The sequence below is a fragment of the Microcaecilia unicolor genome, chromosome 8 (assembly GCF_901765095.1).
Source record: "Microcaecilia unicolor chromosome 8, aMicUni1.1, whole genome shotgun sequence".
Classification (NCBI taxonomy): Eukaryota; Metazoa; Chordata; class Amphibia; order Gymnophiona; family Siphonopidae; genus Microcaecilia; species Microcaecilia unicolor.
The window spans coordinates 27330770-27355526 of NC_044038.1; the positions used below are offsets into that span (position 1 = coordinate 27330770).

General features: G+C 45.6%; 1 protein-coding gene across 1 annotated transcript in view; it reads right to left on the minus strand.

The window, feature by feature from the left end:
• The window catches only part of OTOA (otoancorin), a 95284-nt gene extending 72807 nt beyond the window's left edge, over positions 1-22477 (minus strand). Inside the window, 8 exon segments of the mRNA XM_030212064.1 lie at positions 4119-4222; positions 6908-7143; positions 9720-9851; positions 13288-13375; positions 15374-15401; positions 15497-15527; positions 19170-19198; positions 22396-22477. Of these exon segments, the coding sequence (XP_030067924.1) occupies positions 4119-4222; positions 6908-7143; positions 9720-9851; positions 13288-13375; positions 15374-15401; positions 15497-15527; positions 19170-19198; positions 22396-22477 (730 nt within the window).
• Positions 22478-24757: the final 2280 nt, after the last annotated feature.

Consider the following 24757-nt stretch of genomic DNA (forward strand, 5'->3'; position numbering starts at 1 on the left):
AGCTCCACCAGCTGAAGACTTCCCCCTGATGGTAACAAAAACGCTACTCTCCATGATCCCGGCACCTGCACATGCTAAGTTTTCAGCGCATGCCTACTGCAGACTGCCAAGGTGGAAAGAAGCATTTTCCCACCAGCTGAGATATTTTTTTGGTGGGGGGGGGGGGGGGGGGGGAGAACACTGGTGCCCACCCACTTCTTGTCTAGGCCCACCTAAAATCTGTTGTCTGGCTACGCCCCTGAATAAAAGCAAAATGAAAAGTAAATATACAAGGCCTTAACCATCAAGGGATCCTTAAACTGAACTGCAGTGAGCAGTAGTGTATGTCTACTGCAGCTTGAAATGGCTTATTTGGGGACCTGCTCAGGTGTCCTGCGGTAAGTTTGAAATTGGCACATGTTAATAAAAAAACATTGGGAGATTGTCAAGTCTGCGCTATCTTTTGAACCTTTTTTTTTCAAATCTGGGCATCTAAGTTCAATATGGAAGTGACTCTGAGCAGATAGATGCCAGTGTTGAGTTTTTGAACGAGGCACAGTGCTGTGGAACTGTATTGTGATGGAATAATCAAGACAATTTATGAGAGACTTTGTGGAGAAAATACTTTAATTATGTTATTTTGACAGGGTTTTTTTTTTTCAGCAGTGGCTTTTTCTTCCAGAGTGGAGTTGTTTTCCACTGCTGTTTTCGCAGTCAATTAAGGAAGTCTATGATAGTTAAACTCGATCGGAGCTGGTTAAAAAGTCTACGACTTTCCCCTGGGTCAGGGGTAGGCAACTCCGGTCCTCAAGAGCCGCAGTCAGGTCAGGTTTTCAGGATATCCACAATGAATATGCAGGAGTCATTCAATAAAGTGATTCTTTCAATCTATCTCCCATTCTCCTGGAGTCATTGGTCCATTTCCCACTCTTCTTCTGTGCTATTCCACTAGCAACATTCCACATAGAAGCCTAGCCTTGCAGATCAGCAACGCGGCCGCGCAGGCTTCTGTTTCTGTGAGTCTGACGTCCTGCGCGGCCGCATTGCCTCCACATGGAATGTTGCCAGTGGAGGAGTAGCCTAGTGCAGAGGTAGGCAATTCCAGTCCTCGAGAGCCACAGGCAGGTCAGGTTTTCAGGATATCCACAATGAATATGCAAGAGATAGATTTGCAAGCACTACCTCCATGGTATGCAAACCTATCTCCTGCATATTCATTGTGGATATCCTGAAAACCTGACCTGCCTGCGGCTCTCGAGGACCGGAGTTGCCTACCCCTGACCCGGGTAGTTGAAGCTTCACATTTTATTAAAATCTTATTTTGCAGTAACAAGGTGTTTTCTCCCATAAATTATTTTGTGCTCTAATGGCGACATTAATGCATGGCCTTAATGCAAAAAGAGGTGCAGTAAAAATGGCCATAGTGCATGGAAAACCCCCCCACACATTGGTACACTAAGGCCACTTTATACCACAGCTTAGTAAAAGGGCTCCTAAATGACCTGAGTAAATATTTTCAAAGATTTATGAAATGCAAGTAATTGTACTCAGCTTTAAGGACTGAAGGGGAAGATAGCTGTAGGCAGTGGTGTAGGAAGGGGGGGGCGGGATGGGCGGTCTGCCCCGGGTGCACGCGCTCGGGGAGTGCCGGCCCCGCTGGTTCCCTGCTCTCTCTGTCCCGGAACAGGTTACTTCCTGTTCCGGGGCAGAGAGAGCAGGGAACCAGCGGGGCCGACGCAGCTCTGAGTGACATGCACTCGGGGCGGATCGGCCCTCCCGCAGATAACAATGCGGTCCGGGGGGGGGGGGGGGTTGCACTCCGGGGGGGGCGCCGCAGAGGGAGGGTCGCACCGTGCTGCACCCGGGGGGGGGGGGGTGCGCAGCGGCAACCTGCCCCGGGTGCCGTTAGCCCTCGCTACGGCACTGGCTGTAGGTTCACCTAGGACAGATAACCCTTGGGCCAGCTGTAGCCTAGGCAGTCACATTGATTGTAAAAAGAATTGAGGCGGTGCAAAGAAAAGCTACAAAAACGGTATGGGATTTGCATTACATAGTAATATAGTAACATAGTAGATGACGGCAGAAAAAGACCTGCACGGTCCATCCAGTCTGCCCAACAAGACAAACTCATATGTGTATACCTTACCTTGATTTGTACCTGCCTTATTCAGGGCACAGACCGTACAAGTCTGCCCAGCAGTACTTCCCGCCTCCCAACCACCAGTCCCGCCCCCCATCACCGGCTATGGTCAGACCGTATAAGTCTGCCCTCCGCTATCCTCGCCTCCCAACCACCAACCCCTCTTTCATTATGATAAAACATATGAGGAGAGACTTGCTGACCTGAACGTGTATACCCTAGAAGAAAGGAGAAACAGGGGTGATATGATACAGACGTTCAAATATTTGAAAGGTATTAATCCGCAAACTAATCTTTTCTGGAGACGGGAAAGCGGTAGAACTAGAGGACATGAAATGAGGTTGAAGGGGGGCAGACTCAAGAAAAATGTCAGGAAGTATTTATTCACAGAGAGGGTGGTGGATACTTGGAATGCCCTCCCACGGGAGGTGGTGGAGAGGAAACAGTAACGGAATTCAAAAATGCGTGGGGTAAACATAAAGGAATCCTGTTCAGAAGGAATGGATCCTCAGAAGCTTAGCGGAGATTGGGTGGCAGCACCGGTGGTTGGGAGGCAGGGCAAGTACTGGGCAGACTTATACGGTCTATGCCCCGAGAATGGCAAGGATAACTCAAGGTCAGGTATACATATAAAGTAGCACATATGAGTTTATCTTGTTGGGCAGACTGGATGGACCGTAAAGGTCTTTATCTTCCGTCATCTACTATGTTACTATGATTGTCCCCATCTTCCCTACTGCACAAATGTTGCTCTGATTGATAACTATTGTCCAAATGATACTACCAGATGTTGGAGTCCAATGTAACAGGGGATATTCATATTAAAAAATGATCTGATATCTGCAGACATCACAACCAGCCTATTGTTCATAGTCTATTTTAATCAAGAAAGGTGGTACATCAACCCAAGCACACACAGAGGGCCCCTTTTACAAAGCGGCGGTAAGCCCAACGCAGGCTTACCACTCACTAAAAAGGAAGTGCCGCCGGGCTACTGCAGCAGCCCGATGGTAGTTTCCACCCCCAGTGCACGTCATATCCGGCGCTACAAAAAATATTTTTTAGTTTTGCAGCGCCGGTGTGTACCTGAGTAACCGGGCAGTGCTGCACGCTGCACGGTTATCACCAGGTTAGCACAGGAGCCCTTCCCACCACCTCAACGGGTGGCAGTAAGTGCTTCCCCCCCCCCCCCCCCTCTGAAATGGCTATGCAGCAAGTGCCATTTTCAGAAAAAAAGACCTGCCTTTTACCCACTGTGGTAAAAGGGGGCCTCGGTGTGCATCAAAAACACGCATCGATGCCAGCACAGCAGTGGCGTAGCCAAGGGTGGGCCCAAGTGGGCCCAGGCCCATCCATTTTGGGCTCAGGCCCACCCAGTAGCAGCACACCTATGATGGCAAGGATCCCCAAGCCCCACCAGCCGAAAACTCCCAACAACTGTTCCTCCTGCATACCTTGTAAATAGCAGATCTTCGCCTGCAGTGAGTAGCGACTGATACATACTGCTCAAACCAGCCCCACAGCCTTCCGTCTGATTATACTTCCGCCTATGCGGAAACAGGAAGTTGCATCAGAGGGAAGGCTGTGGGATCAACTTGAGCAGTGTGTATTAGTTGCTGCTCGCTGCCGGTGAAAAGCTGCTATTTAAAAGGTATGCAGAGGATGGGGGGATGTTTGAGAGACCATCAGGCTCATTTTCAAAGCACTTAGCCTCCCAAAGTTCCATGGAAACCTATGGAACTTAGCCTCCCAAAGTGCTTTGAAAATATGCCTCTATATGGCATGCAGGCGAGTGAGGGAGAGACCAAATCACTTGTGGGACAAGGCGGAGTTCTTCTGCCCACCCATCTTGGGCCCAGGCCCACCCAAAATTGGGTGTCTGGCTACGCCCCTGCAGCACGGGCACCCTTTTTGCTGCAGCTTTGTAAAAGGGAATCAGAGTGATAATTACACAGGAACAAACAAGGAATGGCCTTCTTGTTGCCTGCTTGCCACTTACCACTGAAGTTGGAGGATCTTTGGAGGATCTGGGTCAGCCAGGAATACACTGCTTTCTGAGTATTAGCTGGAATTTTGTCGTACAGATCCTTGAACACTACTGACCTATGCAGTACAAAGAACATATGAGATGGGCAGCTTAGGGGTCCTTTTACTGAGTTGCAGTGAAAAAAATGGCCTTAATGCACCCTTACGCCATAGGCGCCGACTCCGTGGGTGCTGTGGGTGCTCGAGTACCCCCAATATTTTAACCCCCTGAACAGTCCTCCGTCCTCGCCTTCCTGCCGCCCAGAATTGAAAACTCATCTTACCTCGCTCGGTCCGGGCGGCAGCAGTGAAAGGCAAGCAGGCTCGGCTTCAGCCTTCCCTTCTCTCTCCGCTCTGGTCCCGCCCTCATTTCCTGTTTCCGCGAGGGCGAGACCAGAGCTGAGAGAGAAGGGAAGGCTGAAGCCGAGCCTGCTCGCCTTTCACTGTTGCCGCCGGGACCGAGCGAGGTAAGATGAGTTTTAAATTCTGGGCGGCAGGAAGGCAAGGATGAAGGACTGCTGTTGGAGAAGAGGTCGGGCTGGGGTTGGGACTGGCACTTGGAGGAGAGGGGGGGGGGACTGGCACTCGGAAGAGAGGGAGGGGGCCTGGAACTCGGAGAGGGGGGCAAGGGGGGAATGCACCACCTGTAAAAAAAAAAAAATTTCAGCACCCCCAATCATTTTGAAAAGTTGGTTCCTATGCCTTACGCAGGTATTTCCCACATGCTAAGGCCATTTTTACTGCAGGCGGGAAATGGCCGAGTTCCTATTTTTTTCTATTAATGGCCATGTGCTTATGTTGCTTTTAGCGCACGGCCATTAAAAAGAATTACCGCAGGAGCTCTTACCAACACCTATTTTGTTGGCGGTAAAAGCTTATGTGGTAATCCTGCACTAACCGGTTAGTGCACTGTACAAGAATACTTACTCCCCACCCAAGACACATCTCCTCCAACAAAAATGTAAAAATATTTTTTAGCATGTTGGTAGCACGTGCAGATTTGGAACTAACATGTGTTGTAAAACACCTTATCACTAATTCATAATTCCAGACACACAAAACGTTTAGGGGTCCTTTTACTAAGGTGCGCTGAAAATGACCTGCGCTAGTATAGACGCACGTATTGGACACGCGCAGGCCTTTTCGAGTTTTTTTTTGTTGCCGAAAATGGACATGTGGCAAAGTAAAAGTTGGCGCACGTCCATTTTGGGCCTGCGACCTGTCATTTTAGGAAGGCCTCTCCTTCTCCCGCTGAAATGGGGAGGCTAGAACTGTGCCGCTGTGGGAGGGACTGGGCAGAGTTTTGGGCTGGGTGGCATTATTGGCGAGGTGGGGCAGGCCCTAAATCTCCCACATAGGAGATTGGTGCCCTTGGCAACTCTGGGTTGACATCAAAACATTGGCTGCAGGTTTCCTCCACCAAGTTATTATATTTGTAGCGGATTAGGAAGGGACCATTTTTCTGCTGTGGGTCCCATCTAATGGACAAACTACTTGATGAGATAAGTTCCGAATCAGATTATTAACCTTTTAGGAAGTTTGTAAAATTCTGGTTATGCTCTGGCATATGGAGAGTTGTAAGACTGTTATATATTGTGAAATGGCAAAGGGAGCTGTGAATTACGTGATTGGTACTGATTTTATGTGACTGGCTGTATTTGATTAATGTTTTTATTGGTCTGTATGTTATCTTAGTACATAAGCACCGCCATACTGGGAAAAGACCAAGGGTCCATCAAGCCCAGCATCCTGTCTCTGACAGCGGCCAATCCAGGCTTCAAGAACCCAGCAACCCCACCCCCCCAAAAAAAAAAAATTAATAATGTTCAATTGACTTTTCCCTCAGGAATCTGTCCAAACCCCCTTTAAATTCCATAAGGCCAGCTGCTGTCACTACATTCTCCGGCAACGAGTTCCAGAGTCTTAACTACATGCTGAGTAAAGAAAAACTTTCTCCTATTTGTTTTAAATCTACCATATTCTAGCTTCATCTTGTGTCCCCTGGTTTTGTTGTTGTTTGAAAGTATAAACAAACGCTTCACATCTGTCTGCTCTAATCCGCTCATTATCTTGTAGACTTCTATCATATCACCCCTCAGCCACCTTTTCTCCAAGCTGAAGAGCCCTAACCTTCTCAGCCTTTCCTCATAGGGAAGTCGTTCCATTCCCTTTATCATTTTCATCGCCCTTCTCTGCACCTTTTCTAATCCCTTTATATCTTTTTGGAGATGCAGCGACCAGAATTGGACACAATACTCGAGGTGTGGTCGCACCATGGAGTGATACAATGACATTATAACATCTTTGTGTTTATTTTTTTATTTTTATTACACTTGTACCCTGTGCTTTCCCACTCATGGCAGGCTCAATGCGGCTTATATGGGGCAATGGAGGGTTAAGTGACTTGCCCAGAGTCACAAGGAGCTGCCTGTGCCTGAAGTGGGAATTGAACTCGGTTCCTCAGTTCCCCAGGACCCGAGTCCACCACCCTAACCACTAGGCCACTCCTTCACTCCATCCCTTTCCTAATAATACTCAACATTCAGGATTCTGTTAGAAGTGACATAAATCTGAAACAATAAATTTCTAGGATAAGCAGCATAAAATGTATTGTACTGTTTTGGGATCTTGCCAGGTACTTGTAACCTGGATTGGCCACTGTTGAAAACAGGATAGAGGGCTTAATGGACCTTCAGTCTGTCCCAGTATGGCGATGCTTATGTTCTTATGAATTTAATACGGGGAGCAGGTGTGGTGACTTACAGATTTCTGAAGGCTTCCTCCTGCAGGTCTGTGGGCAGTTTGTTCATAGTGTCTGGCTGGAGGTAGGTCCCCGAGGACATGCGTAAGACGTGGCTGAGGAGGTGTACGCAGTCTGGGGAGCGTAGAGCCGGTAAGCACTTTTCCAGGCTAATCTGAAACAGAGTTCGGTTTCCCACTGGACTCTGCCAAATTCTGTCTCTCAGCATTTCGAAGTCCAGCATAAATTCCTGCAGGTCCTGCACAAGGCAAGGCAGCTTAGTCACAGCCAGGGGTTGGCTTACAAGCTAGTCGTTCATTCATTCTTCAGCCAGACTGATACAGTGAAAAAGATACTCTACTTTATCTGAACAATTGAAACATATCGACAGATTGTAGCTTTTGAAACATCCGTGATAAATAATTATGACCTTCACTAATACCTGGCCTGTGTACAGGGTGAAGCAAGGAAAAGTAACTCCACAGAATTTTTTGCTATGTTCTCAGCAACCGCTTGGAATTTCATCGTGAAATTTTACAGCTTTATTTGTTGTATTATCATCTACATTTGTTTGCCAAGTGAAATAAGATTATTTAACACGGCAAAGTTACTGGCTTTTCAGCGTGTCCACCCAACAATTTTTTGCATGTTCAAAAACGTTTCCACTGTAAAACTACCATTATATGAAAAAAAAAAAAGTGGTACCAGCTTTACTGTTAATGACGTCACAATGACGTAGACTTTTGTCTGGGGAACAATGTTGGAAGCCTGTCACAAGCTCCACCCAAAGCCACAAACAATTGCTGAACTCATGGCCGGGGGCCGCCTAGAGACTGGGCCGCCCCCGGGGCAAGGCCGCCCCCGCCACCCTTGCCGCCCCGCCCCCTGAGGTCGCCGCCACCGCCGCTCCCCCCTCCACCCCCCCAAGGTCGCCACCGCTCCCCCCCGAGATCGCTGCAGGCACTGCTCCCCCCTCCACCCCCCGAGGTCGCCGACGCTCCCCCCCTCCATCTGCCACCGGGCCGGGCCCCCTGCATTTTAATCGCAGTCTCACCTCTGTGAAAGCAGCGCTGCAGGCAGCAGAACGCCTCCCTTCGTCCCTCCTTCCCTCCTTGTGTCCCGCCCTCGCGGAAGTTACGTCAGACGAGGGCGGGACACAGGGAGGGAAGGAGGGCCGAAGGGAGGTGTTCTGCTACCTGCAACGCTGCTTTCACGGAGGTAAGACTGCAATTTCAATGCAGGGGGCAGACGATGACGGAGGGCGGGTGGGATGCGGCGCCGGGCCCGCCTTGGAGGCCCAGGCCCGGGGAATTTTGTCCCCTCTGCCCCCCCCCCTCTCGGCGGATATGCTCAAGGAAGCACTGCAGATGATCTGGGTCAACCTGCCACAGGGACCCATCGATCAACAAGGCCTGTGTTAAAGCTGGAGGTGAACACTTTGAGCATTCACAGTGACTGTGAAAGTCCGACACATCGTTAGTTGTATTGTTTCACTGGCATTATTTTACTGTGTTTTAACGCAAACATTTTTAACATGCAAAAATCCCTAGGTAGTAATGCTAAAATGACAGTAACATCAACATAGCTTAAGATAATTAAATGTTGTTTAATAGTAATGTGTAAGTATGATGATTACATAAGTTGCTGAGAAGATGGCAAAAAAAAAACTCTAAGGGGTTACTTTCTTTTGCCTCATCCTGTAGAATCCTAGTTGTACATCACATCACATTTGTGGTGGAACTTGTGAGCCCTCCAAAACCACTAAATTACCTACTGGAGACAACTGCAGGGTGGAAGGCTATTGTAATAGTATATTGTATGTTTTATTCTGTTCATGGAGGGTTCGCAGTACAAAATAAAGGAGCCACAGTGGGAATTGTACCCGGCTGCCGTTGTTTAAAGTCCACTGCACTGACTAGGGATCAAAATGATGCCAGGCAGACGTTCGATGCCTGTTTTTTTGGTTGTTTTTTGGTGTTTATAAGTTGGACGTCTCACTTTGGAAATGACTCTTTGTAGATGTTTTCTGCGCAAAAATGTCTATCTTTGACCCATTTTTGAAAGGGAAACCCAGACGTTGAGTGGCCTAGTGGTTAGAGTGGTGGACTTTGGTCCTGAGGAACTGAGTTCAATTCCCCCTTCAGGCACAGGCAGCTCCTTGTGACTCTGGCCAAATCACTTGACCCTCCATTGCCCCATGTAAGCCACATTGAGCCTGCCATGAGTGGGAAAGTGCGGGGTACAAATGTAACAAAAAATAAATAAATAAGTGCATTCACTCCACAGCTCCTCAGTACCTCTCCACTCTCATCTCTCCCTACATTCCTCCCAGGGAACTCTGTTCATTGGGTAAATCTCTTTTATCTGCACCCTTCTCCTCCACCACTAACTCCAGACTCCGTTCCTTTTATCTTGCTGCACCATATGCCTGGAATAGACTTCCTGAGCCAGTACGTCAAGCTCCATCTCTGGCCATCTTCAAATCTAAGCTAAAAGCCCACCTTTTTGATGCTGCTTTTAACTCCTAACCCTTATTCACTTGTTCAGAGCCCTTGTTTTATCATCCTCACTTTAATATTCCCTTATCTCTTGTTTGTCCTGTTTGTCTGTCCTAATTAGCTTGTAAGCTCTGTCGTGCAGGGACTGTCTCTTCATGTTCAAGTGTACAGCGCTGCGTACGTCTAGTAGTAGTAGTAAGATGGATTTTTAAAAATTTGGTTTTTTTTACATAAGGAGCAAAACATCTGAATTCTGACTTGGATGTTTTGTTTTTTTCAAAAATGCCCCTATTGATGTATTGTTAAAATGTGTAATAAAAAAAGGCAGGTTACTCACAAGCTTTTCCTTTCTGCCTCGAAAGATATACTTCATTGCTAGCTGGAATTGTTGGGTGTCTGTCTGTCGGAGTTCTGAGAGCAGGAGTCTGGGCTGAGAAAAGAGACTCTCCAGATAATTTCTTATCAATGTCTAAGTTAAAACAAGGGAGGTAGGATATGATAAACTATTAAAATATAGTATAGCTGAAGATAAACATTGCAACAGTGTTCAAAATTAGTAAAGGGAGGTTTCCAGACTACTTCCCAAAAACCTTAAAGGAACAAAGGGTGTTCCAAGAACTGATCTGCAGCTCCTCAACCCACTCACAGATACGTGTACATCTCCACACATAAAATGAGGGTTGAGGCTGGAAATCTTGTATATAATAGGTTCAGTCATTGATTGAAAGTTCAACCTGTCTATCTGCTGTGCTGAAGCAGTTCCTGCCTCTCTTTTTATATAACTAACATGTGTAGGCCTTGCATTTCTGAAAAAAACTGTATTAATTATACTTTCTGTTAGGACTGGCCCAGCAGCTCAACTGTCAAATGCTGTATATTGCCAAGCAGAAGGCCTGGGTTCAATTCCTCAGCTGGACCTCTACTCCCTGGGACAGCTGGAGTTAAGGATGCCAGGGGCGTAGACAGACACCCAATTTTGGGTGGGCCTGGGCCCAAGATGGGTGGGCAGAAGAACTCTGCCTTGTCCCATAAATGATTTGGTCTCTCTCTCTCTCTCTCGTCTGTATGCCGTATGGTCACTCAAACATCCCCCTCCCCTGCATACCTTGTAAATAGCAGATTTTCACCAGCACCGAGCAGCAACTAATACACACTGCTCATGTTGGCCCCACAGCCTTCCCTCTGATGCAACTTCCTGTTTCCACATAGGCAATAAATCAGAGAGAAGGCAGTGGGGCCAGTGCGAGCAATATGTATCAGTCGCTGCTCACTGCAGGCAAAGATCTGCTATTTACAAGGTATGCAGGAGGGACAGTTGTTGGGAGTTTTCGGCTGCCGGGCTTGGGGATTCCTGTCAGCCACGTTCTAGGTGTGCTGCTACTGGGTGGGCCTAAGCCTAAAGTGGGTGGGCCCTGGCCCATCTGGGCCCACCCTTGGCTATGCCACTGCTACAGAGAAGATGTTCACAGCTCCTAGAGCAGGGGTGGGCAAACTCAGTTGGTTTTCAAGGTTTCTATAATGTTTATGCATGTACTCCTTCCATTGTATGAAAATAGATCTCATGCATATTCATTGTGGAAGTCTTGAAAACCTGACTGGGTTGTGGCCCTTGAGGACCGGGGTTGTCCATCTCTAGAATAGATGGTAGGGGAGTCCCAGTCAATCTAGTGGTGATTGAGGGTGCGCATACACTGGATTCCAGAGGAAGCCACAGTTTAAAGTGCCCAGTTGAGAATGAACAGAACCTTGGGTAGTTGCAATTGGAGGGAGCCCAAGGGAGAAAAAAATCTGCTTGACCAAAAGACAAAGAGCAATTCAGGTGCATGGGTTAGGGTAGTAACTCAGAAAGTGGCAGGCACTGCAGGACTGCCTCCTGGGTAGACTAGATGTGCCAGATACTCTGTCTGCCCTCATCTACTACCAAGGATCCAGGCTTCTGCAGTATCCCATGGGTGCTATCCAAGTTACCCAGTTCTAGGAGTGGTATTTCAACCTGCAGCATTGGTTTCAATGAGTAGAATAAAGGAATACAAATCTCACAGTGCTTTGGGATGTAAGTTCATCAATAGAAATCAAACAAAATAAAACATGGAAAAGAAAATAAGATGATACCGTTTTTATTGGACATAACTTAATACATTTCTTGATTAGCTTTCAAAGGTTGCCCTTCTTCTCACCCTCCTCTCACCTACCCACACCCATCCTGTTAGAATATCAATGAAATACTTTGATGTCCCCATGCATACCTCCTACCAACCCCCACCCTCCCACTCTGTCAGACTGTCAAAGTAATGCTTTGATGTTTCTCTTATATATACTACCTGCTACCACATTTGCTTATTTCCGATCTGACGAAGAAGGGCAACCTTCGAAAGCTAATCAAGAAATGTATCAAGTTATGTCCAATAAAAAAGGTATCATCTTATTTTCTTTTCCATGTTTTATTTTGTTTGATTTCTATTGATAACCTTTAAGAGTGGACTAACACGGCTACCTCACCTCTCTACTTAGGATGTAAGTTCAAAATCAGGACTAACCAAAAAGTCAGCTTCCTGGAACTGGGTAACTGGGAAGCTCTGAAAACTCTGGAAAGCACATTTTGACCTCAGATTTCAGATAACACATTTCAACTCACAAAAAAAAAAAAAATCACAAGCAGATAAATAGATGGCATAAATCAGGTGTCAGATGTAACCTTTTTAACTCATCCCTTTTTTTTTTTTTTTTTGCCTGGTCCTTGGCTCAGGGAAAAGACATGCCAAGCTCTGTTAAAGTTTGGGGTCATGAGCACAGAGCTTTCATTAAACTTATGAGGCTTTAATATAAGAAGAAATAGCAATAACCCAGCTGAAAATAAACAGCTTATGACCTGCTTCGTTCCAGGGGAGTTTGACTCAGCACTGCCCTGTTTAAGTGAAGGTTGACTCAGCACTGCCCTGTTTAAGTGAAGGACCCTGCTTTGTTCTTTCATAGCAAACATGCTCTGGACAGTTACTGTAGCTGCTGTCCAGTAAGGCAAATTGCCAGCAAACTACATGTGTGCTTTAAATTAACAGTTTGGGAAACGTATAGAGTTAGAGAGCATTTCCAGGAAGAATATGTTTCACAAATGCCATCATTCAAGCTAAGGGACCCCATTTCTAGAGGAAGACTTTTGATCATTTTGCAGAGCAGGGGGAAGAAGTGTTACATTTGCATCTTAATATACTTGTGTCTGATACACACCATTCAGAGACACCGTTACGTGGGTCTGATACACACCAGAGTCATCAATTTGTGTGTCTGATTTACACCATTCAGAGGCACCTTCACATGCGCCTGACACATACCATTCAGAGTCATCACGATACCACCTGAAACGCACCATTCAGGCACCACCACACACGCCTGAATTTCACTGTATTTTATGTTGCCTTCTGAATAACTTTTCCTTTGCGTAACATCTGCACCAGATTTTTACTGTCCCATCAGGGACGATCTCATTTGATTTGAAATATATTAATTTCATGCTTTTCACACATGTTAAAGAAACCAAAATAAATTTGGAAAAAAGTCTAAATAACAATACACCCAGTAGGCTCCTTAAAACTGCATTTTTCATTTCTGAAACGGATAATCTTTAGATGCTTCAAAACAGATGTGGAGGGTCATTTCTATTTTAGAACAGAGGCTCTAGTCTATCCCTGTTTCTAGATGCAGGAGCTCTGGGAGCAGACAATGAGAAAAGTTGAGCCTTTGTAAAAAACATGAGAGGTGGAGGGCAAGACCTCCTCTTCCTCAAATGAAAAAAATGAGATTTTTCTTTTTAACACAGTCAGTAGAGAGTGATTACCAATAATTATTAGGTACATCTTTTCTATTTTATGGTCATTTGTGTAATGCATTGTAATGTTTACAACACAAACCTGTAGGTTGCTGACAGTCATGGAAGAATCCTGAGTTGATAAAAAGGACATGATTCTTAGGAACAATTCTGAGGTCCATGAGTTAGTGCTGGGGTGGAAAACAGAGAAGAGAAACGTAATAAATTAATCAATTGCCCCGCCCCACCCCACCCGTCCAAAACTATTCTATACCCAGACAGAAATTCTTATACAGTCTGTTCTGTTATTATAGAGACCACTGGTGGGCAGTGGTTGAATCACAGAGCAGTAAGCTTGAGAGACCCTGGTCAAACACCATCAACTTCAATATCTATCATGCAACCTTCAATAGATTCCTTGGGCATAGCTCAACTCAGCCAACTTGAGAGTCTACAAAGTCCACAAGTCTAGCTTAGTTAAACACATAATTCTAGACCTTCCCAAAAATAGACAATGCATCATTACAATCATCACATGACATCTTCAACATGAAGGATGGTAAAACCAGTAATAGAACTCATGAAAGCCTGGAATCCTTAGTTGTGAAGAAGTAAGAGGAAAGCCAAGATCAAAGTTGGCACTATAATGGGAAGTAAATTGGGCCTTTTGGTCCTTTCTGCTGTTTGGTTCTGGTTTTGGGAAACTCTGGTGTGCCATTTCTCGCTATGCTCAGCTTTCATCATTCTACCACCCAGGTTTCAGATTTTCGCCATCTTCATAGCAATAGAAAGGTCTCTACTCAGCCGGAACAATTACGTGCACAACAGCGGTGCTTGGCTAAACAGAAGACATGAGAGAGAAGGACAGAAGGAGATGAAGGGCAGGGGAGAGGGAGAACGAGAATATGCAGGATGCTGGGAAGAGTGCAGGGGGATGTTGTGCTTGAGACACCACTGTTAAAGGAAGTGCTGTTCAAATGCTACAACTACCAGTAGGGGGTGCTAGAGCTGCTGCTGGTAGGTAGGTAGTTGGGGTTGGATTTGGGAGCATCCAGTTTCCTGCATTGCTAAAATTCCTAAGTGAGCCTCTCTAGCCATCATGCTCAGTCCCCTACCCCTAAGCCACCTGACTTCTTCCCACCGATGCAAGAATAACACAGGAATGTGGGCCAATACTGTTGCGAGTCTCTAATCACCTTTACTCAGTAATCACTGCTTACCCCCATGGCCCACCCTCACATGAAGGGAATGTGGGGCCGTCTGAACTTACGGGCCCTGCATCTTGTAATGTGAGTGAGAATTGCATTAGTGGAGAAAAGTCCTGCGGGGGGTGGAGAGAGCAATACGTGGCTTGGAGTTGAGGATTCAAGTGGGGAGAGCAAGGTCTGCCCAAGTCCATCACTGTCAGTTCGGTTTTGTGGTGTGGAAAAGTCTGGCGTTGATGCCAGTTATCAAGGAAGGGTAGGAAGGTGAACTGGGCCATGACACTGTTAATGGTGTACTGAAGTCCAGTCCTAGCTCTAGAAAGCACACTTTGTTTCCATCATGCATTGGGTTAAAGGTCATGCCATGCAGGCCTTAAAAAATTTGGACAGCCTGTTGCATTGCTGGAGGCATCCCAATATATATACAGTGAAACCTCAGTTTTTGTTGACTTCGGTTATTGTCGGTCTCGGATTTCGTTGGTTGCCTCAGTTTTCGCTGCTAATTTTGCCAAAACAAAGGGCAACCCACGCGTTCTCCTGCTCATTGTGGCATTGTTTCTCATTGTGTGAGCATCACCCCACGCGTCTAACGCAACGCACACAAGATAAAATCACATGTGCTCAAATCTCATTTTCCCTGTTAAGTGTTTCCCTTGCTAATAAGTTAACCCTTTCCCTTTAGCTCCATCATGGGACTATATTTATTCTCTATATAATGTGTTTTGGGTATGTATTTTGGAGTGTCTAGAACATATTAATTGGATTTACATTGATTCATATGGAAATAATTGCCTCGGTTTTCGTCTGTTTCGGTTTTCATTGATTGTTTTTGGACGGATTATCAACAAAAACCGAGGTATCACTGTATATATTTTTTGCACTGACTTTCTAAAAAGCACATCATTTTCACATTATACTATAATTAATCATACTGATCCTGCATAATTTAAGTCACAATTGATGCTATCTCCTTTTGAAAAGTACCTTTGAAACTGAAGGATATCCAGAAGAGCTGAAAGACCAACAAAGAGACAAGTTATGAATATTTCTGAATCCTGTTTGAACTAGGAATAAAGTAAGTTGCAAAATTATTTTTTCTCATGTTACCATTCAGGTATCTTCCAGCCACTACTTCTTCCTAAAACGGGGAAAAATAACAAAAACTTAGATCCATTTATAAAGTTCTTTCCCAGACAAAAATTTAAGAAAAAAATCACAAAGAGAGAAAAAATAAAGAGGACTTCAGTTTAAATATTTAAATTGTGATGCCATATTCCTGTTGTAATGGACAGCGAAAAACACTTTGATATCACAAATCTTTGAAACCAATTTAAATACAATCAAGACAAATGATCCTTATTCCGTAAAATGCTGTGTGGTAACCACTAGGTTCTGTCATATTTCAAGATGATTTCCGTGGATGCTAGTGAGGCTCTTGTTTATTGTACTTCGAGAGATTCAGGGCTGGTGCGAGACAGAATGCGCAGTAAACATAGAAGGGGTTGCCGATGTTTGGGGGGACCTAAAACCTGCCAAGAGCACCTCTCTTGTGCTGTCTGCATGCATAACTCAGCTCTTTAGCTTTAAGCTCTGTGTTAAGGAAGTAACTCCAATGCAAGTCTGGTGAGACCAGAAAACGTGACACCTTCACCAGAATTTTCTCCTGCACGGTGTGGCAATAGAGGTAGGTTGCTGCTGGCAGCAGTGGCCGCCTCGGGTAAGGGTGGCAATAGACACCCTGGTTCTAACTATGCAAAGATAACAGGTTAGGCCATAGGGAGAGTAGATGGCGTGGATGAGCAGACTAGATAGGCCATATGGTCTATCTGCCTTGATTTTTCTCTGTTTCTGTGTTATCCTGATAAATTCTTCTTTCTTGAGTTGGGTCCATATGATACTGATCAACATCTAGGCCGTACCTATTTATGGATGTTATAGAGGGGCATAATCGACCATCGCCGGCGAAATAGATCGCTGGCAATCTATTTTGGCGGTGGTGCAACAGCTGGCCGGAACTGTATTATCGAAAAAGATGGCCGGCCATCTCTTTTTTCGATAATACGGTTTAGCCCGGCCAAATGCCAGAGTTTGCCGGGTTTGAGATCACCGGTTTTGTTTTTCAGCAATAATGGAAAAAAATGTCGGCCATCTCAAACCCGGCGAAATCCAAGGCATTTGGTCGTGGGAGGAGCCAGCATTTGTAATGCACTGGTCCCCCTCACATGCCAGGGCACCCTAGGGGGCACTTCTAAAAATGTTTAAAAAACACGAAAAAAGCTCCCAGGTGCATAGCTCCCTTACTTTGGGTGCTGAGCCCCCCAAATCCCCCCCAAACCCACTCCCCACAACTCTACACCATTACCATAGCCCTTATGGGTGAAGGGGGGGCACCTACATGTGGGTACAGTGGGTGCTGGGGGGGGGTTTGGAGGGCCCAATACTTAGCACCACAAGTGTAACAGGTAGGGGGGGGGGGGGTGGACCTGGGTCTGCCTGCCTGAAGTGCACTGCACCCATTAAAAACTGCTCCAGGGACTTGCATACTGCTGTCAGGGAACTGGGTATGAAATTTGAGGCTGGCATAGAGGCTGGCAGAAAAAGTGCTTTATTTTTATTTTTTTCGTGTGAGAGGGGGTTGGTGACCACTGGGGGACTACGGGGAGGTCATCCCCCATTCCCTCCAGTGGTCTGGTCAGTTGGGGCACCTTTTTGAGGCTTGGTCATGAAAATAAAAGGACCAAGTAAACCCGGCGAAATACTGCTTAACGCCACTTTTTTTTTTCCATTATCCGCGAAAGCTGGCCATCTGGTAGCCATGCCCATGCCCCGCCTTCGCTTTGCCGGCGACACGCCCCTTTGAACCTTCGCTGGCGATGCTGTCAAAAACGCAGCTTTCGATTATACCAATTTCACCGCTTCTCCGAGATCGCCGGCCATCTCCCGATTTATGTCGGAAGATGGTCGGCGATCACTTTCGAAAATAAGCAGGATAGATATTAAGTATTAGGTTGGTGGTGTAATTTTATCCTGGGCTGATGAGAGTTTTCATTTATCTCTGGGTGTTGTTAGCACTTGAGGTTGCACATTATCCCCAGGATTCTATATATTGCGCCAATATTTCCACGCAGAAATTGAAGCATATTCTATAACAATGCGTGTAACTTAATTGGTTAACTAGCTAATTGGCGCTGTCAATTGGATGTTAACAAGCAATTATCAGCAATAATTGGCATTAATTAAGATTTAGGCACAGAACTCACTAAGTGTATTCTATAACGTGATGTGTCTAAATTCTAAGTTGCGTGGCCATAGGCGGGGGTGTAGGTGTTTCTAAAAGCTATGCGCATTATTATAGAATACAACCGTTCTGCGCCTCATTTAGGCATCAGGATTTATGCCAAGTAAAACAGGGCCTAAATGGACACAACCAAATTTGGTCACATGGACAGGCGCTTGGCATATTCTATATACAGCGCAGAAATTTAAGCCTATTCTGTAAAATGTAGTTGTACTTTAGAGAATACACTTAGGCATATTTTTTTTCTGCGTGCATTTTTCAGATGCCATATTTAGAATCTAGCCCTATGAAGATAATTTTATAAACCAATTGTGCATGTAAATAGGTTCTTATATAATGAGGTCAGGCCTACAAGTATGTGTGATACAAGATGGAATGCACTTGCCCAACAGTCACATTCATTCTCAATTCAAGATTGAAAAATCATCAATAAACGAGATATTATAAAGGAGTGGCCTAGTGGTTAGAGCACTGGTCTTGCAATCCAGAGGTGGCCGGTTCAAATCCCACTGCTGCTGCTTGTGATCTTGGGCAAGTCACTTAACCCTCCATTGCCTCAGGTACAAACTTAGATTGTGAGCACTCCTGGGACAGAGAAATATCCAGAGTACCTGAATGTAACTCACCTTGAACTACTACTGAAAAAGGTGTGAGCAAAATCTAAATAAATAAATATATGGAATGATGCTACTATTGAAGATTCTACATGGAATGTTGGCACTTTTTGAGATTCTGGAATGTTGCTACTATTTGAGATTCTAGATGGAATGCTGCTAGTGGAGGAGTGGCCTAATGGTTACAGCACCGGTCTTGCAATCCAGAGGTGGCCGGTTCAAATCCCACTGCTGCTCCTTGTGATCTTGGGCAAGTCACTTAACCCTCCATTGCCTCAGGTACAAACTTAGATTGTGAGCCCTCCTGGGACAGAGAAATATCCAGAGTACCTGAATATAAGTCACCTTGAGCTACTACTGAAAAAGGTGTGAGCAAACTCTAAATCAAAAAATAATAGTTTTAGATGCTGTTGCTACTATTGGAGATTCAGCAACGCAGCCGCGCAGGCTTCCGTTTCTGTGAGTCTGACGTCCTGCACATACGTTCAGTCTCCCATGAGGTCAGAGGTTCTGTCGGGGAGTTTGATGTGTTTAATGTGATCACAGCAGTGACTGGTTGCACACTGGTCATACAAGATAAACATAAAGGAATCCTGTTCAGAAGGAATGGATCCCCAGAAGCTTAGCGGAGATTGGGTGGCAGAGCCGGTGGTGGGAGGCGGGGCTAGTGCTGGGCAGACTTCTACGGTCTGTGCCCTGAAAATGGCAGATACAAATCAAAGACAGGTATACACATAAAGTAGCACATATGAGTTTATCTTGTTGGGCAGACTGGATGGACCGTACAGGTCTTTTTCTGCCATCATCTACTATGTTACTATGTAAGATTGTTACAGAGTACCTACATGAAAAATGGAACAATACTAACCAATCCTCTTTTTAATAAAGGAGGCAAATCTGTGAAAGAAAGAAGGAAAAGATTACCACAGATAAAAGAGAAGTTATAAAACCATGGATTGTTTTAAATATTTGACTATAAAATGACATTTTTATTTATTGCACTTGTATCCCACATTTTCCCACCTATTTGCAGGCTCAATGTGGCTTACAAAGACCTGTTATGATACAGTGGAGGAGTGGCCTAGTGGTTAGGGTGGTGGACTTTGGTCCTGGGGAACTGAGTTTGATTCCCACTTCAGGCACAGGCAGCTCCTTGTGACTCTGGGCAAGTCACTTAACCCTCCATTGCCCCATGTAAGCCGCATTGAGCCTGCCATGAGTGGGAAAGCGCAGGGTACAAATGTAACAAAAATAAAATAAATACTATTGGAGATTCTACATGGAATGTTGCTATTATTGGACATTCTACATGGAATGTTGCTATTCCACTAGCAACATTCCATGTAGAAGGCTGCGCAGGCTTCTGTTTCTGTGAGTCTGACGTCGTGCAGGACGTCAGACTCACAGAAGCAGAAGCCTGCGCAGCCACATTGGTGATCTGTAAGGGCTGACTTCTACATGGAATGTTGCTAGTGGAATAGCAACATTCCATGTAGAATCTCAAATAGTAGCAACAGTGGAGGAGTGGCCTAGTGGTTAGGGTGGTGGACTTTGGTCCTGAGGAACTGAGTTCGATTCCCACTTCAGGCACAGGCAGCTCCTTGTGACTCTGGGCAAGTCACTTAACCCTCCATTGCCCCATGTAAGCTGCATTGAGCCTGCCATGAGTGGGAAAGCGCAAGGGTACAAATGTAACTAAAATAAATAAAACACCAGGTTAAATAATACAATTGGTGTTATAAAGAAGTTAATGATGACAAGAGGATTTGCTCAAGCAATTGTAGAAAGATACATTCTGAATAAAGTTGGATAGGTGTTGTGTTATAGTTAGTTAAGGGTTCTCGTGGTAGGCTTTGTTAACGAGGTAAGTCTTCAGGGACTTGCGGAAGTTGGTTAATTCGTTGATCGTTCTCAGGTGAGTTGGAAGTGAGTTCCATAGCTGCGTACTCATATAAGAAAAGCTGGTCACATGTGTTAGTTTGTATTTTAGTCCTTTACAGCTGGGGAAGTGTAGGTTAAGAAAGGTGCGGGAAGATCTCTTAGCATGGTAGGTCCATGAGGTCTAGCATGTAGGTCGGGGCATCTCCGTAGATGATTTTATGAACAGTCGTGCAGATCTTGAATGTGATACTTTCATTAAGTGGGAGCCAGTGTAATTTCTTTCTTAGGGGTTTTGCACTTTCATATTTTGTTTTCTCAAATATGAGTCTGGCTGCGGTATTTTGGGCTGTTTGAAGTTTTTTGATGGTCTGTTCTTTACAGCCGGCATAAAGTGCATTGCAATAGTCCAGGTGACTTAGTACCATTGATCGTACCAGGTTTCGAAAAGTGGCCCTTGGGAAGAAAGGTTTTACTCTTTTGAGTTTCCACATAGAATGGAACATTTTCTTAGTTGTGTTCTTCACGTGATTTTCAAGTGTGAGGTTTCGATCAATGGTGACTCCCAGAATTTTCAAATTGTTTGAAACGGGTAGGGAAAAGTTTGGAGTAGTTATGGTGGTGAATTTATTTGTAATGTGTTGTAAGGTTATTATAAGGCATTGTGTTTTTTCTGCGTTGAGGTTTAGTTGAAATGCGTCCGCCCAGGAGTGCATGATTTGGAAGCTTTGGTTGATTTCGTTGGTGATTGTTGGAAATCCTCTAAACCAATTAAGAACGTTACCTCCAACTCTGAAGTATTCCAGGATGTGTAATAATATTCCATGGTTGACCATATCGAAGGCACTGGACATGGCAAATTGTAGGAGAAGGATGTTATTGCCGGTTGCGATTGTTTGTTTAAATTTATTCATTAAAGTGACTAGTACTGTTTCTGTGCTGTAATTTGACCGAAATCCTGATTGAGATTCATGTAGAACTGAGTGTTTATTTAACTGTCTTAAAATACCTCTGAATCCCTACTACAGACACATCGGCTTGTGGGGGGGAGCCGTAGCCTCACACTGCACACACATGAGAGGAGATATGATAGAGACGTTTAAATACCTCAGTGGCATTAATATACAGGAGGTGAGACCAGGGGTGGCCTGACCATTAGGCCACCTGAGGCGGGGGCCTCAGTCAGCACTCTTCAGGGAGCGGCATCTCCCCACTCTTCGGGAAGCGGCACCTTCCCCTTCCTTCCTCTACCCCGTTTGCGGCGTTTACCTGTTTCATCACGTTCCTGGCATCGGCAGCGATTCCCATAAGCTGCCTTGCCACCGGCACCTGTCTCTTCCCTTTACTGTGGCCGCCTCTCTGATGTAACTTCCTGTTTTCTCAGAGGCTCAGGCAGTTGCAGTAAAGGGAAGAGGTGGGTGCCGGTGCCAGGGCATCGTATGGGAATCGCTGCCAATGCCGGGTTCGGGATATGATGAAACAGGTAAACACTGCAAATGGGCTGGAGGTAGGAAGGGGGGGCAGCATCTCGGCCCGGGAGGAGGAGGCATCTCGGCATGGGGCAGGGAGCAACATCTCAGCCGGGGGGGGGGGGGGGGGGGAAGCGGCATCTTGCCTTGAGCCAGCACTGGGTGAGCCTTTTTCAAATGAAGGAAAACTCTGGAATGAGAGGGCATAGGATGAAGTTAAGAGGAGATAAGATTAGGAGAAATCTAAGAAAATACTCTTTCAAGGAAAGGGTGGTGGATGCGTGGAATGGCCTCCCGGTGGAGGTTGTGGAGACGAGAACTGTGTCAGATTTAAGAAATCATAGGACAGGCATGTGGGATCTCTTAGGAAAAGAAGGAGTTAGTGGTTAATGAGGATGAGCAGACTGGATGGGCCATTTGGCCTATATCTACCGTCATGTTTCTATGCTTCTACATCAGTTTCTGGGGGGAGTTGTGTCTGCACTGTGAAACTACATCAGCTTTTGGGGACAGCTGTAGACTCTGGCCCTAACTGGCAATGGCCAATCTAGACAGGAAGGTGCAAAGAATTAAATAACCTGGGGTGCTGCAAATGAGGGCTCATGGCACCAGAGACCCAGAGTAGAAGTTAATTCTGAATATGCAGGCAAGCTTGAAGGAGCAGAATGAAAACTGCCAGGTCAAACTACCCCTATCAAAGAAAACCTCAAAGAAATCACTACCAATTAATTTAGATTTTTGACTCACCTTCATCTATGTGCTGCTCCACTGTACTTTCTGCATAACTCATGAAGAGCAGGAAGAGGCACATTTGCACCCTTTTGCTCATTATTCCCTGGATTATTATGCTGGTGAAAGATGTCTGAATTACATACACAAAGAAAGAAACATTACTTTTAAGCCATTTCATGCACTCGTATCATAATATGATCCCCCTAATTCTATAAGAGCTTGCTTAAATGAAAGCACCATTTAGATGCCTAAATGTATACAATACTGCTTTTCACGTGGTAAATGCCCACTTACACATGTAAATGACAGCTGCACACTTAGCACCATTATATAATTTACATATGCAAATGACTTAGCGTTTAAATACAAGGAGACATGAGCACGGCATAAGTGGGCTGACATTTATGCTCATACACCCGAATTCTAGAAAGATGTATGCCCAAAGTTAAGCCTATGTCCGGATGCTGAAAACTCTGGTGCTTTACCAAACAGTGCTGGAGAAATACCACCCGATCAACGCGTCTGAGCAGTTCCCTCATGCTCAATGCTAATGACATGTAAATTTAAGCATGGATATAACATTGAGCATGAGGGACAACTTCAGGAGGATTAGGCCTGTGCATACCCTCAACAGAATGCCCAGACAAAGCACTGAACTGTCAAAATTTAAAGTCATGGTGGTCCAGTGGGATCCCAGGCCCCCCCACCCCTCAAGATGTAACCCCCCAAAAAATAAATAAAACCCTAGTCATCCAGAGGAACCCCTGGCCATGACCCTGACCCCCCCCCCTTGAGGGCTAGCCCTGGTGGTCTAGAGGTGGTTCCAAACCCCTCCTACCTTGAAGAAACTCCCTTATATGGTAATTAAGCCCCGCCCAGTGCATTGCTGTCATTCTGAGGAGGTGCCCAGCAGGAGGAGGGCCATCAGGACCTCACATCTTTGGAGGGGTGGGTGGAGTGATTCCCAACCCTTCCTGGTCTCCTCATTCCTCTCCAAAGCAAACCCTTGATTGGTGCGCTGTCCGCTAAGCATTGGGGAGGAATAGGGAAGGGAATTAGCTCATCAGCATGCATTTGCATGCTTGATGCACTATCCCTCAGCGAGCTCGCTATTTCCCACCATGGTGGCCTTCAAGTATGATGCGCTGGCAAATGGCCTCTAGTAACTGCATTTGCTTCTGAGCATGGGGATAGTGCGCAAATTTGCACATGCAAATTATAGAATAAGATCAGTTGTGCACTTAATTTAATAAGGAGCTGATAATTGGTGTTAATGAGCAATAATATGCTATAGTTGGACTTAATTGGTGCTCCCTTCTTCATAGAAGGGGGCATGGGCCAGGGAAGGGTGTTGGGGGCGTGTCAGGCAGTTACACACGTGGGTTATAGAGCGCTAATATTTATGTACCGTGAGCATTTATGTCAGCCACTGAGCTGATGGAAAGACTCGCAACTGAAATTAAGTGCATAAATGCAGATTTACGCTACCGTTCAATAACGGCAGTTTCCTTCTGGTTCTCTGGGCTTTTAGAACCAGGCTCTGCTGGGCTACAATGCCATAAACCTTCGTTCACAACTACTTGAGATCTTCTACCTATTTTCATATCCCACTTACAACTCAGCTCAGCCATTACAGCAGGGACCACAATCTGTAGCTCACTTTAGAACCCAGTTAATATATGTTATTTGATTCGTTCAATTTATAATCTTCCCAGCAAAATATGAATCCTACTAGGTGGTGCTGTAGCTCAGAATCCCTGCCTGAGTCCAGAGCCGACTGAGAAGCAAAAACCTGGCCCAAGAACTAAACCCATTTCCCACCTGGTATTAATGCACAGCAGGATCACCATCACTGCTTAGTCCTAGCAGAGAATAATTGTAATCTACCACGCAGCACGAGGAAGCTGTTGGACCAAAATAATAAAAGCAGGTGTAAACTGAAATACTGTTTCTGGAACTTTTAGCCTATCCTTGGACTTGGATTATGAAATACACAGTTAAGAATTAGTCCAATGTTCACAGCAGCATGTTGAGACAGGGGCGTAGCCAGACACTCAACTTTGGGTGGGCCTGGACTCAAGATGGGTGGGCAGAAGAACCCCTCCCTGTTCCACAGGTGATTTGGTCTCTCCTTGTTTCACCTGCATGCCATCTGCTATTTACAAGGTATGCAGGAGGGACAGTAGTTGGGAGTTTTCAGCTGGTGGGGCTAGGGAATCAGCATAGGTGTGCTGCTACTGGGTGGGCCTGAGCCCAAAGTGGGTAGGCCTGGCCCACCCAGGCCCACCCTTGGCTACGCCACTGGTTGAGAACCAGGGAAGGCAGGCTTCAAATGCCGTTTACTGCTACTTCTGGGGCAAGTCAATTCAGCCTCCTT